At 39.4% G+C, this 13,458-nt stretch overlaps 1 protein-coding gene across 1 annotated transcript; it reads right to left on the bottom strand.

Moving 5' to 3' along the window:
* Window positions 1-10,610: 10,610 nt before the first annotated feature.
* On the bottom strand, window positions 10,611-13,173 carry LOC121422640 (AF4/FMR2 family member 1-like). The gene has a single exon (XM_041617800.1). The coding sequence runs from the start codon at window positions 13,171-13,173 to the stop codon at window positions 10,702-10,704; it is 2,472 nt and encodes an 823-aa protein (XP_041473734.1). The 3' UTR covers window positions 10,611-10,701.
* Between the last annotated feature and the right edge of the window lie 285 nt (window positions 13,174-13,458).

The raw sequence follows: 13,458 nt of genomic DNA, 5'->3' as shown, positions 1-13,458 counted from the left end.
ATATTTATGATAACAAGACATTTAATGGCTTTTTTTGCAGAGGACCAGCTCTCAATTTACCCAAGTACACAAAAAGGAAACCAAACAGTGTATTATACCATGCTAAATAGAACTGGGTCATTTTTTAATCATGTCCCTTTTGGATGTATTGAGTACATTCCTTCAGCCCAGGTCAATTTCCTGTATGTCACCGCGAAAGGAATGTATGATAGAAATTAACAGCTGTACTCTCTCAATTAAATATTCTATCAGGAATTGATAATTATCTTCAGATTTGGATTCTTGTACACGAAAATGAAACCAAACAGTGTGTATATACCATGCTAAATAGAACTGGGTCATATTTTTAATCATGCCCCTTTTGGCTGTATCGAGTACATGTATATTCCTTCAGCCAAGGTCAATATCATGTAAGTCTGTTACCGCGAAAGGAATGTATGTTAGAAATTAACACCTGTACTCTCTCAATATAATACTCTATCAGACTATCAGGAATTGTTAATTTCTCAGATTTTGATTTTTTTTAATTTCTAATGTCCCTTTGACCAGAGTGAAATTGTATACGCTATTTTCAAAATCTGAGCTTAGGGCAAGGAACAGAGAATTGTGCGGGATTAAGGATTATGAAGCATGAAATTTCACACAGCTTTTCATAAGGGAAGGTTACTATCTGATAATCATCAAGCGTTTTGAAAAGGATGATTATACCTTTGATAACTATGTCTTGCACCAGTCTTCGCACTCATTCAAGATGCCATTTTAAGATCAGCGTTCATAGCTCCACTCAAACGGCATCCCAAATCTTAAGATAGAAGACAATATTTATGATAACAAGACGTTTAATGGCTTTTTTTGCAGAGGACCAGCTCTCAATTTACCCAAGTACACAAAAAGGAAACCAAACAGTGTATTATACCACGCTAAATAGAACTGGGTCATTTTTTAATCATGCCCCTTTTGGCTGTATTTGAGTACATTCCTTCAGTCAAGGTCAATTTCCTGTAAGTATGTTACCGCGATTGGAATGTATACATGCCTGTACTCTCTCAATTTAATACTCAATCAGGAATCATTAATTTTTCAAATTTGGATTCTTAAAAAAAAAATGTCCTTTTGACCCGAGTGAAATTGCATACTTCACTTCTCTAACTTCAAAATCTGAGCTTATAGGCAAAGAACAGAACATTATGGGGGACAGCATTTTAGCAATTAATAAGTCTAATAATTGTTTTTTAAAAATCATATTTTCTGACCAAACTAAAGGATTAAGAATCATGGAATTACACACCGCTTTCTATATTGGAAGATTACATGTAACTGATGAACATCAAGTATTTTGAAAGGGATGATAATACATGTACCTTTTATCTTCTTGCATACATCTTTGCACTCATTCAAAATCCCATTTTAAGATAAGCGTTTATATACATGTAACTACACTATTACAGTGTCCCAAATTCAAAGAAAGAAAATGATAACAGGATGTTCGCTGTCACATGATTTTCATATCAAGGCATCAAGAACATCTTTCAAATTCTAACCTGGTCTACTGTAAGACCAACTACAGTAGATAATCACCAGCCCAATAGAATACTGTAGGCCTACAAATGCAATAGGCTAAAGCCTAATTCATCTATGGTCAGTGCTCAAGATAGCCGGTATTGCATCAGTTTGCTCTAGTTTTGCAGTATTGCTGTAAAATAGGCTACTACATTTATAGACATATTCAACATCCCAGACCAATTAAATTTCGCCCCTTATACATGTACTTGCCTTAAGCAATCAATGTTGTTTATTTCACATCAAGTACCAATCAATTTAAACTTCCACCCCCCTCTCCATGCTCTATAACATTTAGGCGTCTTTTGATTAGAGTAAACTGTTTATATAACAGTCTGTACTCATTCCACTTTGTGAAAAGACAGTCATTTAGCACTTTCCTTGGAATACATCTTCTTAAAAGTGCAACTGTTGAAGATGATGACATTGATGATGATGATAGCAGTGCTGATGACTTACATGTAGATGTATTTGACAATGATGGTAGCAGTGCTGATGACTTTGACGTATTTGACGACGATGCTAGCAGTGCTGATGACTTAGATGTATTTGACGATGATGGTAGCAGCGCTGATGACTTCAACGTATTTGACGACGATGGTAGCAGTGCTGATGAATTCGACGTATTTGATGATGGTAGCAGTGCTGATGAATTTGACATATTTGATGATGGTAGCAGTGCTGATGATGACTTTGACGATGATGGTAGCAGTGCTGATGATGACTTTGACTTTGGCGGCGTACAGAATAAAGGGGTGTGTTTTTCAGTCATTTTGGTTTGGATGCAATGGCTGTTATCTTCATTAGCTGGGCTATCAATTTTCATGTGACTCATTTGGGTATCATCCAAATCATTCCCAGCTAATTTTGTTTCTCTCATTGCTGATCTTCTTCTTTTCAAATATGCCCTTCTTGCTTCTTTTCTGTGCTTACCCATGAAGTTGTAAATGGACAGTAACTGCAGGCTATTCAATATGACATCTGGAGATGAAATAACTAAAGCTGTTTTCTCCTTCTCTCAGTTCCATCATCTGTAACAGAAACATTTCTGAAACAGAACATTCACAATTTATAAACTAATTGATGAATGTTCAATTTTCATTAGTTGTTAGACTAGGGTTCCCAAACTTCCCGCTAGCCTTCAACGGCTCCTCTAATCTGTTGCACAACTGTAAAACCCAGTCAGGATATTTGTGTCCCTTAATGCCCCAGAGACATTATGTGTCAGGATGAAACACTGACAATTTTAGGTAGTGTAGGCATGTAAAACTAATTAGCCCCTTTTCAGCCAATGTTCAAAATGAGCAGTTTGAATGAAGTATATACATTATACAATTCACAACATAATTACGACAATTTGATATTCTGGAATATTCAGCCAATTATTTGTATAAAACAAGTGGAACGCCCCTGGCGGAATGGCATAATTATCAACTGAATCAATTCCAAATTTTGATTTGCTTATAAGTTTGAACACAGCTAATTTTTCTTTGAAAATCATGTAAAAGATTGAGTTTTCTTATTGTTTTAATAATAATAATATTTGATATTTGAATAGCGCACATACCGGTATCCATCATTATGATGCTCAAGGCGCTACAATATTACCCCAGCTAAGCTAGGCGTCATAAGCGCTGAAGGAATTCATTCCTACACCCATTTACACCTGGGTGGAGAGTTGCAAACGTAGATTCATGTTTTGCCAATGGACATTACTTAGTGCTGCGGTGGGATTTGAACCCTGGACCTCGTGGTTCATAGTCCGGGGAGGTGGGATTGATCCACAACACCTAGATATATTCTCTGTAGAGGTTTTTCTCTGTAAGCAAGTACACCCCAACAAAAAGTGGAATTGTATGAACAGAGAAAACTCAAACAAGCATACATGTTGATTATTTCATCAAAATCGTACGTGAAAGGAGAAAGTTTAGAAAATTTCATATATTTTCACAAATCTGTCGTGCACAACATGGGTGATAGGCAAATGGTCGAGACAGCCGATGATATCACACACTCACTATTTCTTTTGTTTGTTATTATATAAAATATAGAATATATCAATTTTAGCACTTTTGACAATAAGGAAGGTTTTTATTGATGTTGCAAAAATTGATTTTCCAAATGTTCAGGGAGGTATCAAACCTAATTGTTTAAAGTTTTATGAGAAAAGAAATATGATATTCCATATTTCATACAATAAACTACAAAAGAGATAGTGACGTCATCGGACCCCCTCAATTCTAAACTGACCAGAATGTGGACATATAGGTCTAAGTGTTTTGTGGAATTAAGCAAGACTTTAAACTGTCATAACTTTATCATTTTACATCCTATTTGATGTAATTTTCAGCATTGTCCTTTACATAAAACAGGCCCTTCACCGAGCAGCTCACAGATTCGATCGAAATTTGATGAACTTCGCCAAATTCGCGAAGCTCCCTGGGTTACATAGGGTCTAACTAAAATTATAAAGCCAAGACTCTATACCGGTATTGGCCCCTAAGGCTGAGATGTAGATCTAGCCTATTTACAGCCTTTGGTGATTAAATAATGTCAAACAAAACTTACCGAAATAAAGGCAATGCAGCTCATTTCAGGTCTCTGATAATGCATTCAAAGCCCAGCTCTAGAATTGTTTCCTGCGATAACTCAGCTCTAGCTAGCGGCGCGCATGTAGATTCACGTTTGATTGAATTGAGTCAAAGATAGTATACGACATAATACAGTAGGTATACGAGCGTAGTGCATATCCCCGCCAATAGATGGCGACATTACAGTAAAGTACACACAAAAAGACGGCATGGAGTGCAAAATAATACCCACGAATAAGTTCAAGACCATCCAAACGTGGCCTCTGCTCAGAAAAGCTCGAAATTTCAACAGCGTAGCTAGAAGCTTGAAATTAAGCTAACAAACTGTAGCTCCAAGCGAGGACAGTCCTCGGTTTCGTGAGTGTCCTCGGTTTGAAGGTGTGTTTTCGTAAAGCTGTCCGCGGTTGACGGTGAACACGCACACACATATACACACGCAATCCACCACCCATCCACGCCCGCTCACATTTGTAGCAATTTGTTGCCTCAAAAGTGCAATGAATGACGCAAAGTTAAATTTTCTGTCAAATTTTTATTTTAACACAATATAACAGTTCATATTTATGAACAACAGTAAATAACGCGGTATGAACAGTTTCTGCAACATATAATTATAACTTGATAAAACACAAAACTTTACATTTGAATACACAATTTTAACTCGGACGTAATTCTGTATAAAGTTCTACACATGTATATTTGTACTAAGCAGTTTATAGTTTTGATCTTCAAATAGTTTGATAAATGTAACTTTCAGCCATAATACAGATTGTCAAGCACTGTAGAAACTATAAATTCGTAATTTTACAACAGATATAGTTACAAAATGAAGTATAAATTATACTTATATGCGCCTTCCAACGAGTATGAGATGATTATTTGCATAATTATGATTTATGACATAACATTATCAAAACTAATTTTAAATTTTAATTATCAAATACTGATTTTTTCTTCTGTGATTGAAAGCGACATGAAAATGACAATTGCATACACGATTTGAACCAAGACATAACTCTATAATTATTATGCCAATTACATGCAAAAGGTTTGATTTGTTACTTTATTCACGTTGTATTATTTAATGTTATTCAACTTTCAGCCATAAAAAGATGGCATTTCTGACAGTCTGAAAACCAAAATTACAATAATTACAAATAGAGCACGAAATCGTCCAGTTAAGTAATTATTTACGTTTGCGCAGCAAATTAATTTGCGCCTTCTCACGAGTAAGATAAAACGTCTAAGCAGGATAAAACTGTCGCATACATCTGAGAATGATAGCGAACATAAAACTACGATTTGCTTACAACAATTTAAATGAGACATTTAGATACAAATTTAAGATTTTGTTGTGCCATAATTTGTGTTCGTCGCATATTTCACAATTTATGTTTAGGATAGTAAACTGTTTGTTATAATGCAATAATTAAAAATCATGTACATTATTATATCAACAACAAATTCTTTTGATGTAGGACATCGCTAGAAAGATAAAATGTCTAAACAGGATAAAATTGTCGCATACATCTGAGAATCTCGCCGAATTTATTGTTCCCTGTGTTCGTCCTCCACATGAATTTGTCTAAGTACGATGCGAAGAGAGCCCTGTTCGTGCCGAATTGTCGTCGGAGCTTTCGGTTTGCGTGCATCCACTTGCCCTCTATTGTGTTGGTGTGCAGCCACGGCTGCACCGGATCAACAAAGTTATTCTCATGAACGATCACGTCGTGCATAAAGACGCCTCCGTCCAGTTGATCGAGATGACGGTAAGCTGCCCACCCATCGCTGATTTTATGTGACCCTGGCAGGAGCCATCAGGAGATAATTGCCTCTAAAGTCCTGCGGTTGCGGTTCTCCACGACCTGAAGAAGGCATCGTCCGCTTTGGCGTTCAACGGCGCCGAAGACCCAATGGCCCTCCCTATACGTCCCTCGGTGGTACTTGCGATGAAAGAATTTGGACTCGTCGATCTCTACAAAAGTTGCTGCCCCGTTTTCGTCAAACCCACCCAGCTGACGGAAGTTTGCGATGAGATCCTGGCTGCACAGCTCTCTCAGCATGTTGGCCCAATTGGTCGCTGTTTCGTTGTGGATGATCATGGTTTGTCGTTTGATAAAGTTCAGGGGTAAATCCTCGGTCCAAAGGTAAACGAACGTTGCCAGTTGCTGCAGAGATAGGTTGCTTCCAGAGAAAAATGACCCGTGGCGGATGCTCTTTTTTCCACGGCACTCTGGACATCGCCAGACGTACCTGTCGATTCCCCCTCTCCGTACTTTGGTGCAAGGTATCAAGCACCGTTGGCATAGGCAAGAGTTCGCTAGTAGGCCCCGTCTCGCAAGGAAGTCAATCGTTCCATCAACGGTGATTAACTGCGGTAGTAATCCAAGGAGGAGGAATTCTTCTGCTACAACATCTGCAATAGGCATGATATCCTGAGCAGGGACTAAGGTCGGTGCTTGTGGGCGACCGGCCATGTTGGTCTTAGTTTCGGAACTTCCTCCAAAATGTTTGCCGACTGAACATTTTTCAAGATGATTCTCGGATTATATATGAGAATATTCTTTTTTTTATTTCTTTTTTGTTTTGCTGTTGCCAGTTTCAAACAGGATTGATATGTGACATTATCGCGCATGCGCAATATCGAGGAACTACGAATGATGGCCATAAAGACTTTTCATTGGCGGGCTTAGTACGAAACTTAAACGCGCATGCGCCGTGTCCAACTTTTCATTTAGAATCGGGCGCAAACATTCTTTTCTAGACCATAAAGAATGTGACGAAATTTAACGCGCATGCGCTATCTAGCCCTTTTCATTGAGGACGGTGGGCAAAAAATAAATACATAAATGAAAAATATGCAGGTATAAAACTAGATTATTACGGCGCTTTAGGAATTTACACCAGGCAGAACAAGCCTGGGAAAATGTCAGTTGCGCAATATCAAGCAAATATGCATGATGGTCACAAACTCTTTTCATTGGCGGGCTAAATACGAAACTTACAATGCGCATGCTCCGTATCCAACATTGCATTGCGCAAATATTCATTTCTAGACAGACAGAATATGACGAAATTAAAGAATTTGGACCGGAAAGAACAAGCCTGGGAAATTGTCAATGTCGTAGATATGTCCTTAGACCTGATTAATTGAGCATGATTGATTCTCTTTTTTTTACATTTATCAGGATTTCTTGAGAAAGATAGACCAGACGAGATCATAAAACTCTTGAGAAATTTTCAAGATGCTATACTTGGAACCTGAGAAAATAACTCAACATACCGGGTGTCCTCAAACAAAAAAGCGGAACGGTGTATTTTTTGTACACTGCGAGCAGAAAGTGTTGTATCGATGTATCCCATTAGAAAGTGCATTTTCCGCAGAAGAGAATAATACCAAGATCATTAAATTTGGTTTGGTACTCTGGATTCTATCCTCTTTCTTTTTAATATGGTCCTTTCTAATTTTGTTCGACTTGAACGGCCATCGAATTAAGAATATGTCAGAAATGGCCTTTCATTTTGGTGTCACTCGGAAATCAACGGTTCCGCCTTTTTTGGGGACACCCTGTATAGCAATGTGACTATGGCTTTGATATCTGAAATAACTATAATTTATTACTTTGAAAAATATTAGTTTTTACATATAGATATAATCATTAGATGACAATATCCTTTTCTAATCACACACACAGACACATGAAAACACACCAAAACGCACCCACCCAAACGCAGACACACATACACACATATGTGTATACACGCTCACAAACACACATACACATTGTATAGTGTGAGATGAATACTCAGCCCGGGTTCAAATCCGAGTCGCGTCTCTGATAATTGTAACGTTAAATCAACTATGTATGATTACTTTTTAAAGTTTTAATTGTTCATGCATTTTCTAATTTTTTATTGTAAAACCTGATTAGGGCTCTTGTAAGAATTTAGACCAGGCAGAACAATCCTGGGAAAATGTCAGTTGCGCAATATCGAGCAAATATGCATGATGGTCACAAACTGTGTGTGTGTGTTAGGGTTTTTACAGACGTGTATCAATTAGAAATGATTATCTACGTCTGGGACCGACCTTTAACTTCACCATCCGAAAGATGCGACTCGGATTCGAACCCGGGCCGATTTTACGTGAGACCAGAGGGCTAACCATTAGGCCAACTCACGTCTCACAATTGCGAATGAAAAAAAACAAACTCTTTTCATTGGCGGGCTAAGTACGAAACTTACAACGCGCATGCTCTGTATCCAACATTGCGTTGCGTAAATATTCATTTCTAGAAAGACAGAATATGACGAAATTAGACAATTTACACCAGACAGAACAAGCCTTGGAAATTGTCAATTGCGTATAAATGTCCTCACACCCAATTGTTTCTTTATAGTTCTTTTTTTAATTGGGATTTCTTGGGAAATGATCACAACGCTCGTGGGAAATTCTCAACGAACATATACTTGAAACATGCGAAAATAACTCCAAAAATAACTCCAAAATTACGTTGTGACTTTAGGGACCAAACTTAGCGCGCATGGGCTGTTATTACAGTTCTATATACAGTGTATGCAAATTGACATGGTCATATTTGCTTTCAAATCGTTTAAAGATATTATTTGTAAAAATCAAGAAATAATCATAAAATTGGACTATCATTATACACTCCTACTCTAATATCACACATACAAAATTTACAAACACGAACTATAATTATATTGTCTTGAATTCCCTTCCATATGTACATTTGATTATATACACTCCGGTCATACATGATACCCCTCCTCTACCCGCTTCATTGATACATTTAAGCGCCTTATTAATCTAGTTTTACACCTGCATATTTTTTTGCCCACGGTCATCAATTAAAAGGGCTAGATACATGGCCCCCAGTTTTCAAAGGTTGAAAACCCCTTTTTTTCCTAATATTTGGAATTTTTTCGGTACACAAAATCAAACACAATGACATATTGTATAAAAGAATTAAACAAAAGCTCTTTTCCGACGAAAAACACAGAAATTTTTGGCTCGCTTCGCTCGCCTTTTAATATAACTATTACTAGATTTCTTATTTCTGCATTGAAATTTTCAACAAAATCCGAATCTTATGATCTAGTCAGCTGGTGATGTTGTTCTCCTGACACTAGGCCGAGGGCCCATGATACTTAGTATCATTCTTCTTGGGCTCTTTCTATGGAATCGTCGTTTACGACTTCTTGAGGACCGCCTATTGACGCTCCTCTTTCCTTCACTTCCTTGTTCTTAAGGACTTCTTCACATGAGGCTTTATTTGCCTCCTCTGTCCTTAAGGCAACGGCCTTCGTGTCTTCATCTCCCTATTTTTACGCACTTCTTGTCTAGACATGCCTCCCTTCACGTTGAATCCGTGTTGGTCTAGCAAATCAAATGGGTATATCCCAGTTATTGATAGTAAATTATGAAAATACTTACCATGATTTTCTTATTTACGAGATAACTGGATATACCCATTTGAACCCTCCCTCCTACCCCTCGCCTTGTGTGACAACATGTCTTGCTTGCAGGCTCATGAGAGGATATGGACGCCAAATTGCGCGATGATCTTGGGATAGTGCGTTACTAGGGAGATGCAGCGCGCGCGCAGGAAAAATTGTGTACTCTATATTCGGCACGCAAGTTAATCGTAATGAACTAGCAAATCAAATGGGTATATCCAGTTATCTCGTAAATAAGAAAATCATGGTAAGTAAGTATTTTCATAATTGAAAGGACAATAATTTTGAACATCATATTTAAAAAAAGAATTAGGTTTAGGCATAAAGATATACACCCATTTACATCTTATTTTAAATCGCTATTCGCTCTGCAATTCGGCAACGGGGATGACGTCATGTACATATCCCATTTTCTGACTTTTCTACATATTTCTACATATTTTCTAGAGCTTTAGACAACGTATGTTTAGGAATATGACTTCTTATACAACATACATTTTCCAAGAGTCAAAAAAAATATGAAACTTTTCAGAAAACTGATGAAATTTGGTATTTTGTGTACAGTATCAATGGAGAGCTGACCATACATGACATGACATATGACTGAAATCTTTCAAAGATAATGTTTGAAGCACATTCACCATCATCCACATTCAATAATCGTTGTCCAACGACGGTAAGTGCCTTCACTGCTAGCGGTGCTTGGTATATGTTCTTGTTAGTTTCCTCTGAGTGTCCCAAGTGTTTGTAAATGTGCCCACGTTCCTGCTCTGGGACATCCATCAATGAAAAGTGTGTACTAACTCTGTGGCGGTTTTTTGTGGCTGTTATGTTTTCAGGACTCCTCAGGTTAAGTCCTGCACACACATTCTTTACCGCATGCCACCCAGATGCATGATCCTCTGAACATCCGGTACTTGGGAACATATAGCGGTTGGTTTTAGAGATCCCAGGGAGTTCCCTTACTTCTGTGTCAGCCAAGATGTGCATTGCAGCGTGTGTGTCCTCAGGGAAAAGGACCGAGACAAGGTGATTGACCCCTTGTCCACTCTGGTACGTAATTTTTAATCTACCAGCCAAAGCCTTGTCTAATGGGTTTAAGCCTCCTATCTGCACCTTGTCCAACCACACCTGTGTCGTCATCCTCCCAGTCTTGTAGCATGTGCCTGCTGGGCTCTCCACCCCTCCTTGCGTTGAAGAGTGTGAGTCTACACACCACAAGGTCACGCAGTCTTGTGTACCTATGCAAATCTGTAAAGGCCAATTCATCACTAGTGAGTTCTTTAATTTGGGAGACAGTAAAGTCACGTACTTTACGGATATCGCTCTCTTCTGGAGCAGATTCTGGGCGTCTCAATCTTGTCTGTCTACCCTGATGAAGTGCATATGTTGCATCACCGAAAATTGTGTGGTAATTCAGTTCCAAGACCAAGACAAAGTTGTCAATCTCTGCTGCTTTTACATCACCATCCTCCTCCTCCTCCATTAGGCTCAAGCCTTTTAGAATCTTGCTTGCGGACTTGAGCAAGTAGTATAAGCCCAATTTGAGCCCTGGTTTGATTGCATTGTTGTCACTTGATGAGTGCGTATTTACTTCGACTTTCGTGTAGTTGTCTAGGGCTTCTTCCAGATAACGGAAATTACTTCTTTTGAATAGATCTCCGACATTGCCATCCTCTGAGCGCAGTTTCCCCAAAGTTGCTTCAGTGTCTTTCATATGGATGTAAAGATTTGCGAGACGTCTCATGTCGGACATCACTGACTTCCGAACTTCTGCACGTTTGTTCTTCTTTTTCTTCTCCTTGTCCCAAAGCCTTCTGCCAATTTTCGCAAGGACTGGATCAGTTTGGCAAAGTTGGCTGCTCTTACCATGTCGGAACTTTGTCAAAACCTCTGTGACAAAATCGCCTTCATTTTTCTTGAGATGATCATGCTGCAGAAATGTTACAGGAATACAGACTCCATGCACAGCAGTCTCTACTTCCTTTCTGCATTTATGAGAATGCCTCTTAATGTAACTCCGCGAAAAAAAACCATCGCACGTGCTGCACATGACTGGCAGTGAATCTTTTTTCTTGGAGGAACGTTCTCTCATGTACCCAGGACGAGACTTCTTTGCTTCAAGTTTGTTAACGTGCAGAATCCCCTCCTTCTTCATCTTGAATTCTTGAATTCTCTGCTTTTTGGGCAGTTCTACTGCATTCTTGACTCTTGGAATTCCTGCATGCTTTTTCACTATATGGTCAGATAATTTTGATGCCATCTTACCACAAAAGATACAATGTCTGTATGGTTTCCTGTAATTTTCTATCTGTGGCCTGGTTCCTTGTTGAGACGGTTCATGACTAGCTGGAGGAGGATTATCAAATTTAGCAGCATCATGGCCAGTCACTTTTTGTCTTTTGACTTTTTGATGATGTGGTTTTCTCTTGAAGTCAATGATCTCATCTTCTCCTTGGATACTGTCGAGATCGGTTTCAGAAATAATTTCATTTGAAGGTTTCCAGTTGTCATCTGATGGCAGATCAGGCTCCTGTTCATCGGAAGATGAAGATGGATCATGCTTGAGCTTCACTAATGAATTTCTGTGAGGACGGGTCTGGCAGAATTTTCTTTTAGGTCGGGCCACAATGGAGCTTCTGTGAGGATACCAGCAATCATCTGAAGAAAGTTCAGACTCCGGTATATGTGCAGAGGGCTGAAACTTGAGCTCATATGAAGATGAGTCAAACTGAAGCGCTGGTGATGATGTGCCGGGCTGTGGCTGTTGGCAAGATTGGCCAGGATGGGGTTGCTGTGAGGATGGGTCAGGCTGTGGGTGTTGTGAGGATTGACCAGGCTGGAGCTGGTTTGAGGATTGACCAGGCTGGAGCTGCTTTGGGGATTGACTAGGCTGGAGCTTGTTTGAGGATTGACCAGGCTGGGGCTGTTGTGAGGATTGACCAGGCTCTGGCTGTTGTGAGGATTGACCAGGCGTTGGCTGTTTTGAGGATTGACCACGCTGGGGCTGCTGTGAGGACGAGCCATGCTGTGGCTGTTCTGAGGATTGACCAGGCTGGGGCTGTTGTGAGGATTGACCAGGCTGTGGCTGTTGTGAGGATTGACCAGGCTGGGGCTGTTGTGAGGATTGACCAGGCTGGGGCTGTTGTGAGGATTGACCAGGCTGGGGCTGTTGTGAGGATTGACCAGGCTGTGGCTGTTGTGAGGATTGACCAGGCTGGGGCTGTTGTGAGGATTGACCAGGCTGGAGCCGCTTTGGGGATTGACCAGGCTGGGGCTGCTGGTAGGATTGACCAAACTGTGGCTCTTGTGAGGATTGACCAGGCTCTAGGTGTTGTGGGGATTGACCTGGTTGATGCTGCTGTGAGGATTGACCAGGCTGGGGCTGCTGTGAGGACGAGCCATGCTGTGGCTGTTGTGAGGATTGACCAGACTGGGGCTGTTGTGAGGATTGACCAGGCTCTGGCTGTTGTGAGGATTGACCAGGCGTTGGCTGTTTTGAGGATTGACCAGGCTGGGGCTGGAAGGTAAATAAATTCATGTGTAACAGAAAAAAAAAAAAAAACAATATGACGAATGGGAAAGTATGGCAAAGCATTAGAAAATCAAATACTCATAAATGAAACACACATTCAAAGCAATGGTCTGATGTGACATGAACTAAGTTGAGAGTTTTACACGAAAAGGGGAATGGTAATTAATTAATTATATGAAGGTGTAATAGAATTTCAGTTGATTGAAATACATGTATGGCTAATTATTAGGAAACCAAATAGTTAATCAAAGTACAAACAAGAGTGTGACTTATTAAATGTATAAAAGTAAC

The sequence above is a fragment of the Lytechinus variegatus genome, chromosome 10 (genome assembly GCF_018143015.1).
Source record: "Lytechinus variegatus isolate NC3 chromosome 10, Lvar_3.0, whole genome shotgun sequence".
Classification (NCBI taxonomy): domain Eukaryota; kingdom Metazoa; phylum Echinodermata; class Echinoidea; order Temnopleuroida; family Toxopneustidae; genus Lytechinus; species Lytechinus variegatus.
The sequence above is the reverse complement of the archived record's forward strand: the minus strand, read 5'-3'. Positions and strand labels throughout refer to the sequence as shown.